Consider the following 15,329-nt stretch of genomic DNA (forward strand, 5'->3'; position numbering starts at 1 on the left):
CTTCCCCAGCACTGGCCTGTGGCCCTCTGCTGAGACACCAGCCCAGCAGCTTGAGTGATTGAGCAACAGGGGGGAAACGAGAAAGGAGGGTGGGGGAAAGCTGAGAAACTTAAAAGAAGGTCAATGACACGGGTACTTAACAGGAGGAAACAGGGAATGGGATATTTCAGGGTGTTTGGCTTTGAGATAGCAACGTGGGTCTAAAAGGAAAGGGCATCTGATGTGGCCTCCCTGTGGTTATCGACAAGAAGTGGGGTGGGAGGGTGCAGACCCTGGCATCAACCAGCTGGATGCTCGTGTCTGTGGGGTGATGGAGGAGCAAGTTGGCCCCCCCCAAGGATCCATAAGAAGATCACAAATAAATGTTTTTTCTGTGTGCTGCCCCTGCTTTAATGCAGCCTGTCTTCATTCTGAAAGGGTGGCAGGCTCAGCGGGGAGAGAGGGGGGAGGCCAGAAGGAAGTGTTCACACCTCCCTTTCTTTGCAGCTGATCAGTCTTTTTTTCCTCTATAATAGAGTATTTGGGTACATTCCACGTACAACTCACACCTGATTAGTTAAAGGGGATTATATTAATGCAACTCAGAGTGTAGGCAATCTTAAATCAGCTTTAACTTTACAGAGGCGTATTAACTGCAGTGATTTATTTATTTTTTTAATCACTACAAGTATGTCCTCAGAGAAGATTGCAGCAGTTTTACTGCAGTAGCTGAAACCTTTGTGAGCTTTGTAAAGGAAAACCCTGCGTTTGCCAATTTCATGCCCTAGTCAGGAAAAAAAAACATTTTCACTTCTTAATTCAAGCCCATTCACTGAGTAAATGGCACGAAGAAATAGGTTAATTTGAGTGGTAGCCACAGGAAGAAGGGAAAATTTGGTCTGGATAGTTGAGGCTGGAAGTTCCTCATTGCAGAGCTACCGAGGAAAGTACCAGCTCTGGGAGGAGAAGGGGGGAATCATTTTAATGTATGGAGGGAAAAAGGGGAGCAAGGCTGGGGAAGCAGTTTGGATGGGGGCTGGGGATGCTGGTGGATACCTCAGCAGCTACATCATCAGGCCAAAACATCTCGGTTACTAAAAACTGCCTACAACTTGAGTTATTTGCTTTTTCCAACAAGGAAAATATTATGTCTTGTGGGAAGTCATGAGGATGACATACCCAAGAACACTGCATATTTGATCACTAATAATATAAAGTAAACATCTTTTAAATATTTCCAGCAACATCTGTCCTAGTTTAACTACTGGTTCATGTTGCAGTCTTTTATGGAATAATATTCATCACAGAAAGCAGAGCGTGTGTCACCGCCATCCATTACAAGAATTAAACTTGTGGGATTTTCCCTGTTGAAGCTGATTTCCTTCAACATTTAAAAAATGCTTTCTTCTAATTTTCCACCATTGCGTGACCCTGATTCTCCAAAAATTTAAATGCTTGCCTATGATCTAATATATCTAATACTTGGCTTGGATAAAAACGGAGCATGATGAGATACTGATTTAACTCATACAGGGTGTGTGTGGGGGGAAATCCAGAGAAAGATGCTGCAACAGTTTAATAAAAATATGAGCTTACCTTTCTGGAGAAAAAAATAATAATAAAAAAGTACCTTTGAGCAGCTATAAGAGATTATTCTTGTTCTCCAAAGGGGGAAAAGAAATCAATGTTACATAAAGGTAAAAATAGCAAAGAAAAGAATAACAAAGAGGTATGTGGACAAAACTCCTTTAGCCTTGGATGCTGAAGTCACCTGAATGAGGCACATTTGCCTAGTACTAAGATATATGGATTATATGTAATAGAAGCTAATGTAATAAGTAGGAATTTACATTAGCATTTGGGAGGAAAACATTTTTATTGACAAGCACTGATTTTTTGGTAGAAAGAGAAAAAAAAACAACCCTATGGATTATATAAATTAAAATTTATTATTTTTTTTGCCAGAAAAAAAAAAAAAAAAACAGCTAAGCTTCACAATTCATCCCACTTCTGAGTAAAAGTGTAGGCATGTCACAACTGAAATATATATATTTTTTTGGGGGGGGGGCGGAGGGGAAGTAATCCATGAATAGGCAAGTTTTTAATTTTTTTGTTTGTTTGTTTTTTGGTTAGGAAAAAAAAAAAGAGAAAAAAAAAAAACAACTTTATGTTTCCAGAGTAGTAAAATTCCAGCAACATTTAAAAATTTTCCATGTGAAGTCTCCATGAGTTTGAATTATGCAGAGAAGTCTTTGGTAGTCATGAAAGACAGAAGTATATTGACCCTTGAACTACTCTGGAAAAAGACAAAATTTTCCATCCCAATATACAAACTGATTGAGAGAAATCAAACCAAAAAAATGCAAGCAGCTCTGCAATGGCTCAGTCAGTGCTTTAAAGAAACCAGGGTGTGTCAAGTACCAGTTTCTCAGCAGAGATATTTTTCTCTCTCTCGGACCATCCTGACAGTGTTGCTGGACCAAGCTTGGGTAAGCTGTAAGAAGAGGGTAACTAACATAGTGCAGAAGGAGAAAAGATGGGCAGGAGAGGGAAAACCCCAGATTTTGCAATGAAGCAGATGTTCTGACACAAGATGGAGCCAACCAGTTTCACCGAGATCGCACCAGCTAAATCTGTCCCATGGCAGCAGTGCCTCTTGTCCACACAGTTCTCAAAAAAAGGACGAGCAAATCCTCCCACTGGATTCCCTCTGGATAGAGAAAGAGTTCAGCACTTCAGAGCATCAGTGAGCCTTCTGGCTTGGTCACCCAACAAAGAAGGAGAGCACAACTGTATGAGGCAGGGCTTCCCCATGGGGCTGTTCAGCCCTGGATGAGCCCAGTTTGTGTGCTTCATCTGTTGTGGTGATTGTCCATGCTAACAGCATAAGTTCCCTCATTTCTAGTTGGTATCAAAGCCAGAAATCTGGCATTCAGCCGGTAATATCATCTGGTATTATCAGCTGGTATATCATATCTGGTATTGCAGCCTCCCTGCCCTGTAAAGGCTGTTGGACTCTGTCTTTGGCTATGGAGGTAACACAAAGGGCAGGAGGAGTGGGACTGAAACAGCAAATGTAACTAGGCTGGTTCCCCCCTCTCTCTCTCTCTTTCTCTCTCGATTAGATGCAGACTCTGCAAATCAGAGATAGCAAGACTGTCCTAAAGATACTGAGTTAGTTTCCATAGCAATGAGATCTATGAGTTCTCAAAATATTCAAGTCTCTATTAGGCTAGAAGCAGATAAAAATAATTTGCTTACATAAAGGCATGCCAGATCTCATCCAGCAAAGCACTCGTTTTTAAGCACATGAGTATCGAGATATTGGAGCTCCATCTGTACCTGGCTGTTTCACTTGCCTGGGAAAGAAACGCTCTTGGTCAAAGTGCCTTTTTGTACCCAGGTAGCTCTTTCTCAACCCTGACACCCTGCACAGGACCCTTGTTTCCTGCTGTTAAGCCATCTTCAATGCAGACTTTGGGTTTTCCATGTTCCTCTCCATCCTTCCTCCATCATTCTCCTTAGTTCAGCCATGGGGCCACCACATGATCCAGGTGAGTTCAGAAACATTTGCAAAGAGGAAGAAGCACCCTCTGAAAATACATGTATTGAACAGGTGTGTGCTCATAGATGTCTCGTCTCACTGTGCTTCTTCAGCAAAGACCAGATGAAGTTATAAAGACATTACTGATCGTGCACCATGTTTTCTAACCAGAAACTTTCTTCAGCATCCTGACAGAGACAGCATGAGAGGATGGGGAGTCTCTGTCCCCACACCACATGGAGCACGCTGCTGTGGCACGTGTGAGGGAGGTGCTCTTGGTGACTCTGTAGCTATCCTCAATAAATGCCTCACTCTCATTAATTAACGTAATACAGGTTGGATGGAGCTCATTCAGAGTAACATTGCAAGGGCAGTCCTGCACAAAAAAAAAATGACTTCCACCTTTTGTTTTCAGTTGCTTTGCCGTAAAAAGGCATAAGAAGCTACCAGTGAGTATGTTTGAGTAAAGCCTTTTTCTAACCAGTGAACCTACTAAATCATATAACATCTCATCAAACTGATCTCTGAGAACACCACGTTCCATTAGAAAAATCTGAAATATGTTCCTTGTACTCATGAATTTCACCAATTATTTAGCTTAGAAATACTTTTCATATATTAGCACTGATTATAAGACTGAAGAGAATCATGACTGAAAGGTATGGTAAGGAAAAGAAAGAAGAGGCTATGGTGAAAAATAATCCCCTGTATATTTCAGACAGTATCTTAAAAAAAAAAAAAAAAAAAGACAGTGTTAATGACTTAAAGAATCCCAGCGTACCAGGAAGAGCTAATTTAATTTTCTAATAGTGCCCTCATTGTGAGACATTACATTAGCTAATTGAATGCATTTAATTTATTTGTTTCCAGCTTGGGTGACTTTGTTTTCCTATCCACCTTCCTATGATGTAAAGCAAATAAAACATTCTCCAACAGCAAGCTGCTGCTTCTTTGTTCAACAATCAATTTAAACCAGGATTACTTTCAAAGTGCTTAATAAGGTGCATGCTTTATGAATGCTTTACAAAAATGGCAAAGCTGCAATGCCGCCTGACAGCATTGGCTGTCGTCCAGGGATGGACTGAAGATATCGTTGGATCAGGGATTTTGTGGTAGCGCTTTTTGTGTTGTAGCTTGTCACCAGCCTACAAGAGTCTCAACAACACACTACTGTAATAACCAAAATAAGCAGTAAATTCATAACGCTTTCCTACTCCTGGCACACTAGGGAGCATACCCATGCTGTAGTTTAGGGAGCAATTACAGCTTTTGAAGACCAGCTGGCCCATCTGTTCCTGGTAGTGCTGCTACTACCAGCAACATGGAGTTCAGCTTGGAAGAGCTGCTCTGGCATCTGGGGCAGTGCAGGCGCCGATATGTCTGCTGAGCAGGGGCAGGATGGGTTTTGGCAGCCCTGGGAGCAGGTGGGCACATGCGGAGACCTGCTGTGGTGGTGGATGCACTTCAGTCATCACCTGCTGCTTCCCAGGCTAGTTCTAGGGAATTTAAGCATGTCCCATTTTCCATGGGATGTCACTGGCTTGCAGGCGTTAATGTACTCTATTTCCCAGTGGGAAATTCTAGGGGGAAGGAGAGGAGGTGCAACAAAACCTGTGAAGCTCTCTTTCTCCATAAATGCCCTCAGTCCTTTTCATGCCTCCATGTTTAACCTGGGTCTCCATTATAAATGCCTCAGTAGTCAAAGCTCCTGGTCATGGTGGACCTCTGGAAGTCTTTATGTTGCTAACACAATACAAGCTCTTTCCACATACATGGTTTTGATGGAGCAGCTTTGCTAGTCCCATAAGGGCTTTTTCTACTATCACTCTACAACTTCTGTAGCGTGTTCCCAGCTGAAGGTGATTGTTGCTAATTACTGCTTTATAAACCTGTGATTTCTTTCGAGATGCATTAACTAAAGTAAATGGGGAAATTAATTCTCATTGAAAAGTGAATGGGGTTCTGTGAAACAGGGCTCTCTCTTCAAAGGGGATTAAATATTCCCCCGAGAGCTCTTCCAGTTGCCTGAAACACATTGTAGTTTAGCTCTGGAATACTCCTATTGGTTTTTGACAAAATATCAGCCATATATTCTATTCTCAATGGTTTTCTGCAGCAATGGGTGCCAGCAGTAGGCTTTTATTAGATCTGTTGGGCTTGGCAGTCCAGTATGCTAATAATTTGCCTATTCCAGGAGCTCCTGAGGAACATCCTTATACAGCAGCAAATAGAGTAAATTTTCAACAATAAATAAGTGGTTACCATGGACTTTGGTATCGGTGTGTGGCTTGATCTTCAGCAGCCTGCCAAATGAGTCCTCTCTGTCAAAGAGAAACAGAAATGAGGTAAAATGTTAACCTTAAGGCACATCTGTAGTACCAAGAAGGAAGAATATAATATGTCCACTTAGGTGGCAATGTGACAACAAAGGTAGAGAAAGCAAAAAATGGCAATCATTACTTGGTTCCACATTCTGCAAGGGCTGCAGAGGTGAAGAACTTGACAGCAGTTTGACTCCTTTAAATTTCTGTAAAGAATTATCAAAAGAGGTAATAAAGTGTCACTTAGAGAAATGTGTCTCTGCAGCTGTTTTTAAGCAGAGGAACAGTTTTCAAAAAGGTGAGGAAGTATTTGAAATGCATCTAAAGGACACAAATGGGAAACAGAACAGGGATAATATGTGAAGTCCATGACAGACTGTGCCTCTGAGATCATGGGGCACAACACAGGCAGGGTAGCAGGTATCTCTGTTAAATATGTCGAGGCCTGACCACCAAGGAGAAGTTACATGTATTTTTTAAACTTAACTTGCTTGAGTGAGATGGCCACGTGCATTACATTTGTCTTGGGGAGAGCAGCAGTGCGGCACAGTGCGTGTGCTTGCCAGCAACACCCACACCCTGAGCAGTCTTTATGTTAATTCCCATCCAGCCTGTCTGAGGGCAGGACTCGGACCATATGCTGGGACAAAGTGGGTACAGATAGCTGAATCACAGCTCCTCTGAAGTTCAACAAAGCAGGAAGGCTGAATTGTTCTCTCTGACTTCTCGGCTTTATTTGCTCTGTGTGGTTGTTCAGGTCTTGCACAATTGAACAGCAAGAATGTCAGATGTCTACAAAGCATTAGCAACTGGGCTATTCCTTTTTCCTTCACCTATTGGATTCAAGCAGGATTGAAGCTGTAGCTCAGAATTTGCGCTGGCTATACTTAGATCAATGAGCTACACAAGTGTCATAGAATCATAGAATCATAGAAACACAAGGTTGGAAAGGACCTACAAGATCATCTAGTCCAGCCATCCTCCTATCACCAATACTACGCACTAAGCTACTAAATCATATCTCGTAGCATCTTGTCCAGGTACTTCTTGAACACTGTGATGGATGGTGACCCCACCACCTCCCTGGGCAGGCTGTTCCAGCACCTGACCACTCTTTGAGAGAAATAGGCGTCTGATATCTAATATATCAGATATTATTAAATATCAGACCTGATATCTAATCTAGATCTCCCCAGGTGCAATTTGTGGTCATTTCCTCAAGTCCTATCATTAGTTACCTGAGAGAAGAGGCCGACCCTCTCCTCATCACAACCTCCCTTCAGGAAGTTGTAGAGAGCAATAAGTCTCTCCTGAGCCTCCTCTTCTCCAGACAAAACAACCCCAGTTCCCTCAGCTGCTCCTCACAGGACTTGTGTCCTAGGCCCTTCACCAGTTTTGTTGCCCTTCTCTGGACATGCTCCAGGGCCTCAGTGTAATTCTTGTAGTGAGGGACCCAAAACTGAACACAGTACTTGAGGTGCAACCTCACCAGAGCTGAGTACAGGGGGACAATCACCTCCCTGGTCCTGTTGGCCATACTAATTCTAATACAGGACAGGATGCCGTTGGCCTTCTTGGCCACCTGGGCACACTACCGGCTCATGTTCAGCCGAGTATCGATCAATGCTCCCAGGTCCCTTTCCTCTTCACGGTCTTCTAGCCACTCTGCCCCATGCCTATAGAGTTGCATGGGGTTATTGTGGCCAAAGTGCAGGACCCGGCACTTGGCCCTATTAAACCTCATCCCATTCACCTCAGCTCAGCACTCCAGCCTATCCAGGTCCCTCTGAAGAGCCACCCTTCCCTCAGGCAGATCAACACTACCTCCCAACTTGGTGTTGTCTGCAAACTTACCAAGGGTACACTCAATCCCCTCATCCGGGTCATCAGTAAAGATATTAAACAAGGTAGGCCCCAGTACCGACCCCTGGGGGACACCACTTGTGACGGGACGCCAGCTGGACTTACTTCCATTAACCACTACCCGCTAGGCACAGCCCTTCAGCCAGTTCTTTACCCAGAGAAGAGTGTACCTGTCTAGGCCACGGGCAGCCAGTTTCGCCAGGAGAATACTGTGGGAGACCATGTCAAAGGCTTTGCTGAAGTCTAAGTAGACTACATCAACAGCCCTTCCCTCATCTACCAGTCTGGTCACACGATCACAGAAGGAGATGAGGTTGGACAAGCATGACCTGCCTTTTGTGAACCTGTGCTGGCTGGGCCTTCCCTTCCTTCTTGTTGTGCTGTTCTCCTCTTTCCCTTTGTTTTCCTTAGGACTGTGCTAACACAGCTGTGTCTGTCTTGTGCTAAAGGACTCAGAAATGCACTTCAAAAAATAAGCCTTCCCCTTCCTGACCAAAGGCTGAAAACAGACCCCTCTGTGAATGGGAACCAGGGCCACATCTGCAGCACTTGCACATCTGAACCTCAGGGCAACAATGGCTCTGAAGGACAACTGCATTTCCCTCACAGAACTGTAGTAGCCTGGTTAAAACCTTTATGAGGAGGTCATTGTATAGGCACCTATACTAAATGTGGATCTATCCTGTTTGCTGAGAGGGATCGGGGCTTGCCAGCACTTCCCTGGCTGGGAGGGGGACAAGACTCTCCTTCCTGCCCCAGATGCTGCTGCAGGCTGGAACCATCTGTCTCAGCAGTCACTGCAGCTTACATTTTGGGGGATGTGTGTGTGTGTGTTTTTCTCGTGATAAGGTGTGTAGAGAGATAAGAAGAGCATGTAGCAGCTCTGTTTCACAGAGATGCCAGGGGAGATAAACCCGAGCTGTTCTGTGGGTTTCTCTGGAAGACACGCACATTTCAGTGTGAAAACTCTTGTAAAAGTAACAGCAGCACATCACTCTGAAAACTTTATTTAGATTTGACTGCTCTGTACCTTTTGCACCGAAGGGAGATAATTCCTGCCTTGGGGAGGCTGAAGCTCCTGGGTTACCTTTGCTTACCCCAGCTTGAGGAACAGAGCTCCTCAGGAACACCTGTCCTCTGTGTATCAGCTGTGCCTGCTCAGGCTCAGCTTCATGCAGTCACGAGCCTCAAATCAACTGAATTCCTATGGCCTTCAGGGTAAAAAGCACAAGTCCCTGGCACCACCTGCCCTGTGCCCACATTCCTGTGTCTGGAGAGGCACTCTGACTGTTTCAAGAAAGTATAAGCAACATCAAGGATCAGGGGCTATGGGCCAAGCATGAGGCCAAAGCTAACGTGACAGAGCAATCAGCTTTTGAAATCAGTGGCTATTGAGCATATCTCACCCTGATGCCACTGTGATGGGCACATAGCAGTGTTGGTGGGAAGGGTCTGTTAGGTGAACCAGCAGCTCCTTGCTCCAAATGCAAGGTATGCACACATATATACATACGCGATCTGCCTTCGGATGTAGCTGAGGGCTTCTCAGGAGTCACATGTGGGAAGCTGAGTGCAATTACAAATAATGAGCCAAACTCCACACCTGTTTTTGACCAGTAGAGGGATTTTATACTCAGCTATGTTAGACTTAAATACCCTTCATCCAAAGGTATAAGCTTTGTTTTTAAGTCTCTTTTTGTATTAAAATGAAGTATGAATGTTGCTATTATATCTAGTTTTCCTTATTAATAGTGAGGGCTTATGCAGAACTATGAATGTGCATGATACTTAGCTCGTTAGGGAAGTTGCTTCTCTATGATAATCGCTCAAAGAGAGAACAAGAACTTCTTGCGATAAGGTTGTGTGGCACAAAAGGCAGTTATTTTTAGAGATGGAGGAGCATAATCTTCCTGAGCTTTCTGCATTGGTTTTTCTTCTCCATTATGAAATAGATTATTTCTGTAATAATTTTATTTACAGGAAAACAGCTAATGATGTTCATGAACTTGTGCTCGCTTTTGCAAACTTATGCAAAAATGAATATAACTGGAAGAAAACTGTTGTAACAACAGTTTTAAAACATCTTTTTTCTTTTATTTTGAAAGAAAAAATATGTGGTTTTGGTTTTCCATTCCTAGAAAAATGTTTTTTGTTTAGCCAAAGTATTTCCTCCCCTATATCTTCATGTTCATTGGACAAATGCAAGTAACAGGTTCTTTCATTCTTTTCTGTGGAGACAAAGAGAGTATCTGTTCTGTCCATTGATCACTTTAACTAAAGTTTTTTCTTTGCATTTATTCTAGCTGGTTGTTTTCTTTCTCCTATCAGAAATGTTACTGTATTCTTTATCTTGAAAAATTCACTGTACTACAAAATAATGTTTATGTCCCTACAAAGCTATTATTCAAAACGTCATCTAGAGAAATCATCCTCAAGGAACCAAAAGCACTTGTCTATGAAGAGAGCACATTTGTTTGGTGCAATCAAGGAGATATAAATAAGGGTTGCGAAGTGTCATCTCTATGGTGACAGCATTAAGACCATTGTTCAGCATGCACTGTGCTTTCACTTTCTGAAATTTGGGGGTCTTAGCTCACAATGCTTCTGCCAGGGTTAAGAATTACCACTTTGTACGATATGTTTGAAAGCATTATTTTAATAAGGCTGGATGTCTCGGATGTGCTTGGTTAGAGTATTTCAACAGTGTGAACAATGGTAAGAATAAGTGTTGGATTTTAGCTTAAATTGTTAAAGATCTTATGATAAACAATGCACTAAAAGCTTTTTTTTTTTTTTTCCCAATTAAAAAAAAAAAAAAGCTATTTGTTACAACTTCACTAAGCAGATTTTATTTAATCTGTGTTGACTAATATCTGAAGACCGGGAATGTAAGAACTGAAATTATTTGCTGATGCTTAGACATTTGAGAGAGACTGCATGTCTGCTATTGATTTGATGTGAAGAAAATGGTTTGGAACTTTCCATCCTAGAAAAAGCCCACTTAGTTAACAGATTTTATAGCTTATTTTGTATTTGTATGTTAAAAAATTACAGCAGTTGAATGCTTAAAAGCTCATTCTATATTGGAGAGTTCACTCTTTTTTCCATTATCAGATATTAATAATAAAATGTTTTATTATGCTAAATGTGACTGCTTTTTGCCACCCAGGGAAGGAAGGATCAAGGCAGGAGGGCCTTAGGTCTACCGTGCAGAGCTCAGCTTTTCCTGGCCTCTTGCATGACCAGAGCAGCAGAGGGTGTTGGGTTGTAAGAGCACATTTTTAGCAGCTTTCTCCATTAATGAGGCAGACCTAACCTCTCCCAGCTCTGCTACTAAAATCTGGGCTGTGTGTTGGCATATGGCATTGCCCTTGGAACATACCTCCTCGTGTTGGATGAGTCTTTCCTAAATGGCTACTGAAGAACACGTGGCTCAAAGGCAGTGTACCAGTGTGCCCCACTTTGGTTAAGATGGAAGAGAATTCAGCTGTGTTTCACTGACTTCTGAAAAGTGGTATCACAAACCTAGTGTGTGTGTATGACTCACACCAATACACACAGGCTATGGATGTGTGTAATACATGTTCACACCCTTATTTGTGTTGTCACAAGCTCTGACTCACACCAGGTTGGTTTCAGCGTGGAACGTTCCTTTGAGTAATGGCAGGAGGTGTTAGTCAATACAACAACTCTTCCCAGGACTGTACGTCTCTTCAGACTTCTCAGAGGAGTGATTGATTAGGATTCAGGGTTTGACCCAGAAAAATGGTGCACAGTGAGGGCAGAAAGGGTGTCCTCAGGGATGAAATGAGGCTTGCAGAGTGTTTGAATGCTCTTGACTTTTATCTCCTTGCATTTCATTAAAGCACAAAGGATCAACTCCTAGAAATTAAAGATTTATCAGTTTAGCACCAGCTATCAGTTCCTTTCACATGTATCTGATAGGCTTTTTAATGCCAGTTAACTCAGCCAAGCAGCTCCATCCACTTGTTACCCTTTAGCTGTAGCTACTTCCATGCTGTGCTACTGAATGCGTTCCTTTGTTGAATGGCTGTGAATAGGGGAAAATACACTGGAAAATGCTCTTCGCTGCTTCCAGGTGGAAGGATCAAACAGGACTATTTGCCCATCTATCTTGCTTTTCTCTCTGGGGAGGCAGTGGTGGTGATGAGTAGTGTGTATGTTTGGGAAGAGAAAACAAGATCCCCGTGAAGACCTAAAAGGGCAGCTGTTCACAGCTGATAACCTGGGGCCTGGTCACTTCTACTTGAGGGGACAACAAATCAGGTTCAATGTGGCACTCGGGCTTCTCTTCATAGATGCTCAAGAGGCACAGAAAACAAACTCAGAAACTGGTTTCCCGTGAATAGATTTTAAGTCAAGGCAAACTTCACATCTGCAGAAAATTCAGGTAGAAAATGGACCCTGAAGGGATTGTTACACACCACTCTGCCTACGTGGGATGGGTCCTCTCTTTCAGGTTTGTTCCTGGTCTAGAAATCTTTCATCAGCTTCCTGCATTAGTGCAAAAGCTAGATGCTTTCTTTTGGCTCCCTGACGCTGTTTCTCTTTCCATCTCTTCAAAAGCCTGTGCATCTGCTGTTCCTAGCAGTTTCCTAATCATTGTACCACAGATTTCCAGTTCCTGAGCCTTCTCTTTTTACTTCTTCTAGGTGTCTTGCTCTGCCCTCTGGGAGCTCCCTTTCTGCCCCACAGGCTTGTTTTCTCCTAGGAAGGAGAATTTCTCTTCCCTTCACTGTCTTCTCTTATTGAGTTACTTGTATTTTCATCATGGTGTCTAACACACAAAGAACTATGAAACATAGATACCTTCTGAAAAAGTGTTAACTGGATTTTTCAGAAGGGTATACTTGAAAGGATATAGTGTGCAATGGGAGCAATGCAGCACAATGTAAGAGTACCTTAGATATTGAAAAAGCTTGTATTAGGGCAAAAACACTGTTAGTGTTATGTATTCATACAGCCCTAAGCTAATCATTTTGGGCTTCTAAAACTACAACACAACAAACATAGAAATGTTAAAATATACTTGTATCATCACATGTGAATTTGTGTGTGTGTGTGTATACAAGAAAAAAATATATATATATATAACTATATATATATATGACTCAATTTCTGAAAACAATTTAGTTATATATATATATAACTATATATAACTATATATATATATATATAATTGTTTTCAGAAATCGAGTCATGGGACTTTTAGTTATAACCCTGTACAAATTAGAATTACCTTGAAGTCAGCTGTGGCTGGATGTGTAAGGGGTTCAAAACAAAGAGCAAGAAGAAATTCAGGTGTCTGAAGTTCCTTAGCTACTTCTGCTCCCCAGGTTCTGCTTGGGACTGAGTCACATGTGGGTTTGCAGAGCTACCAGATGTCTGTGAGCATGCAAGCCCTGCAGGACTCTGGTCACACAGAGGTTGAACACCTGATGCTTTGGGTCTCTGTAGCATCTGGGAATTGGCCAGGCTGCATCACTTGATGGCTCACATCATATTAGAGCTTGCTCCTTCAAGCAGCTCCCTCTGCATCTCTGCTCTAGCCATGTGGAAAAATCCAGCCCTTTGAAGCATATGTTATATTATTTTAGGATGGTTAATCAGGTTATTTTTCAGGCATCTGCATCTACCTAGGAGCCTGAATTTGGGCAAACTGTTCCAGAAATATGTCTAGAAGCTTCTACAGGCTGATATTTGGTTTAACACAGTCTTTAATCAAAGTACTAAATTCTCTCTTATTCCTTGCATAGGCCATGAATGCTCTCAGCCTTAGTGACAATTCAGGATGAAACTGCAAAACAGAGCACAGCTTTGTTCTGCCTTCTGGAGTTGTGGTATTTTCAGTTTTGACATCTCCCTTACCTTGATCTGTGCTCCGCTCTGGAGATTTTTCCTGGCAAAATGGCTGAGCTCTCTCACACCCCACCCAATTTCTCCAGGGCAGTCAGATCTGCGAGGTGGTGCGCGTGAACAGGAGGCTGGCCGCCACAAGTAGTTAGCATCACTGGTACCCTCTATTGCGGGAGATGTCTCTCCTATGTAGTGAGTGTGTTCAGCCCTCCTTGTTCTGTGATCACGTATGGCATCTGGGCCTTAGAGACAGGAAAGACAGAGAAAGTAATTATCTAGATAGCATACTGAAACAGCTGAGCAACAAAAACTTTATTTCCTTTTATCTTGCTTATAATGCAACAACCATATAGCTGTTCCACTTTGCAAAGGTATCATACTGCTTGTATTATGTTAGAGTGTCTCCTGGAGTGGGGGTTACACAGGGCTTTTTTCACTGAAATATTTCCTTTTCCTGCTCTAAAAACATGGCTATTGGAAAAGGAACATGACATGAAACAAAACAAAAAGCAATATTTTTTTGATTGGATGCCCACCTGTGAAAATGGTACTTTAAGTTTTACTCCTACAAATGAGCCCATGAAATGAATATATATTAGCAGAAGATATAAATATAGAGTGGCTTTGGTTTACTAAATTAAGTCACTGTAGGCTTTCTAATCCAGTATTAAAGTAGCTTTAATTCATTTTAATCGAGTTCACTGTCAAGTTAAAATGTCATTGAGTGCAAAGACACTTGAAATAATGAAGCCCAGTAATTTTTAAGTGACACTTCTCAGGTCATTCAGAGATGTGTCTACAAGGAAATCTATTGAAGAATTGAGGAAGGGTATGCCTTTTTAAAGCAAAATGGGCGTGAATATATATTACAGCTGGTCAGGTGCAAATCCAAGTGACACAGCACAAGAACAGTGAAGCAAAGCTATGCTCTGTTCCTGGTCCTCTGAGCCTCCAGGTAGGACACCTAGCTGGAAAACACCACAGTTCCCAGCCAGCCTGAGTACCTGAGTTTTCTTTTGTTGAAAATCAAGACAGAAGGGTGGATGCTAAGGCTCAGAGCTGGCCTCAGTGTTTCATTCACTCTGAGGTTCACCAGTAGCCTCCACACCACCATTTCACTGTCCATAAAACAGAGGCTATCATGTCCTTAGCAAGGGGTGCTGTGAAGTTCATGAGGTGCTGTTCAGACTTTATGGACTGAATATAAACAAGTAAATCATGTACTTTGAAAACTGCTTTCACAACATAGATATCTGGAAACTTAACCAGAAGGCTCATGATTGCAGGCTGTGCCTCTCAGCTGTGCAGACAGGGCAAAGGAGTGTTATGGGAACTCATAAATCACCAGAGTCTTCACAGCATTGATTTACAGTCTGAGATTAGTATTGATATTTTTACTGCCAAAATCGAGGGTTGTTAGATCTTGTCGGCATATGAAGACAGTGTCTGCCTTAATGGTTATTACAAAGCATTTGAATTGTAGCTTCAAAAAAGATATCCCAAGTTTATCATGACTAAGTTGTGAAGACCACAGCTCACTGAAAGGACACTCTTGTCCCCCTTCCCACCATCACCTCTATTATTTGGACTTTGTTCCACCCCACCCACCAAACGTCATTCAGCCAGATGAACCTCACACAGGTTTTCAGCTGAGAAGCAGACACCTGTTGTATGTTTGTTAGGAAAAAAAAAATATATATAGAAAAAAGGAAAGCTCTAGCAACATTTAATGGTTATGATGGAGG

At 42.3% G+C, this 15,329-nt stretch overlaps 1 protein-coding gene across 1 annotated transcript in view; it reads right to left on the bottom strand.

Annotated features, from left to right (window-relative positions):
* The window catches only part of SPMIP2 (sperm microtubule inner protein 2), a 34,123-nt gene that overhangs the window by 12,899 nt on the left and 5,895 nt on the right, over positions 1 to 15,329 (bottom strand). The window contains exons 2-3 of the mRNA XM_068681108.1: positions 13,597 to 13,826; positions 5,786 to 5,844 (exon numbers count right to left, since the gene is read on the bottom strand). Coding sequence (XP_068537209.1) covers positions 5,786 to 5,844; positions 13,597 to 13,826 — 289 coding nt within the window. The remainder of the gene's footprint in view (positions 1 to 5,785; positions 5,845 to 13,596; positions 13,827 to 15,329) is intronic.

This window comes from Anas acuta, chromosome 4 (genome assembly GCF_963932015.1).
Source record: "Anas acuta chromosome 4, bAnaAcu1.1, whole genome shotgun sequence".
Lineage (NCBI taxonomy): Eukaryota > Metazoa > Chordata > Aves > Anseriformes > Anatidae > Anas > Anas acuta.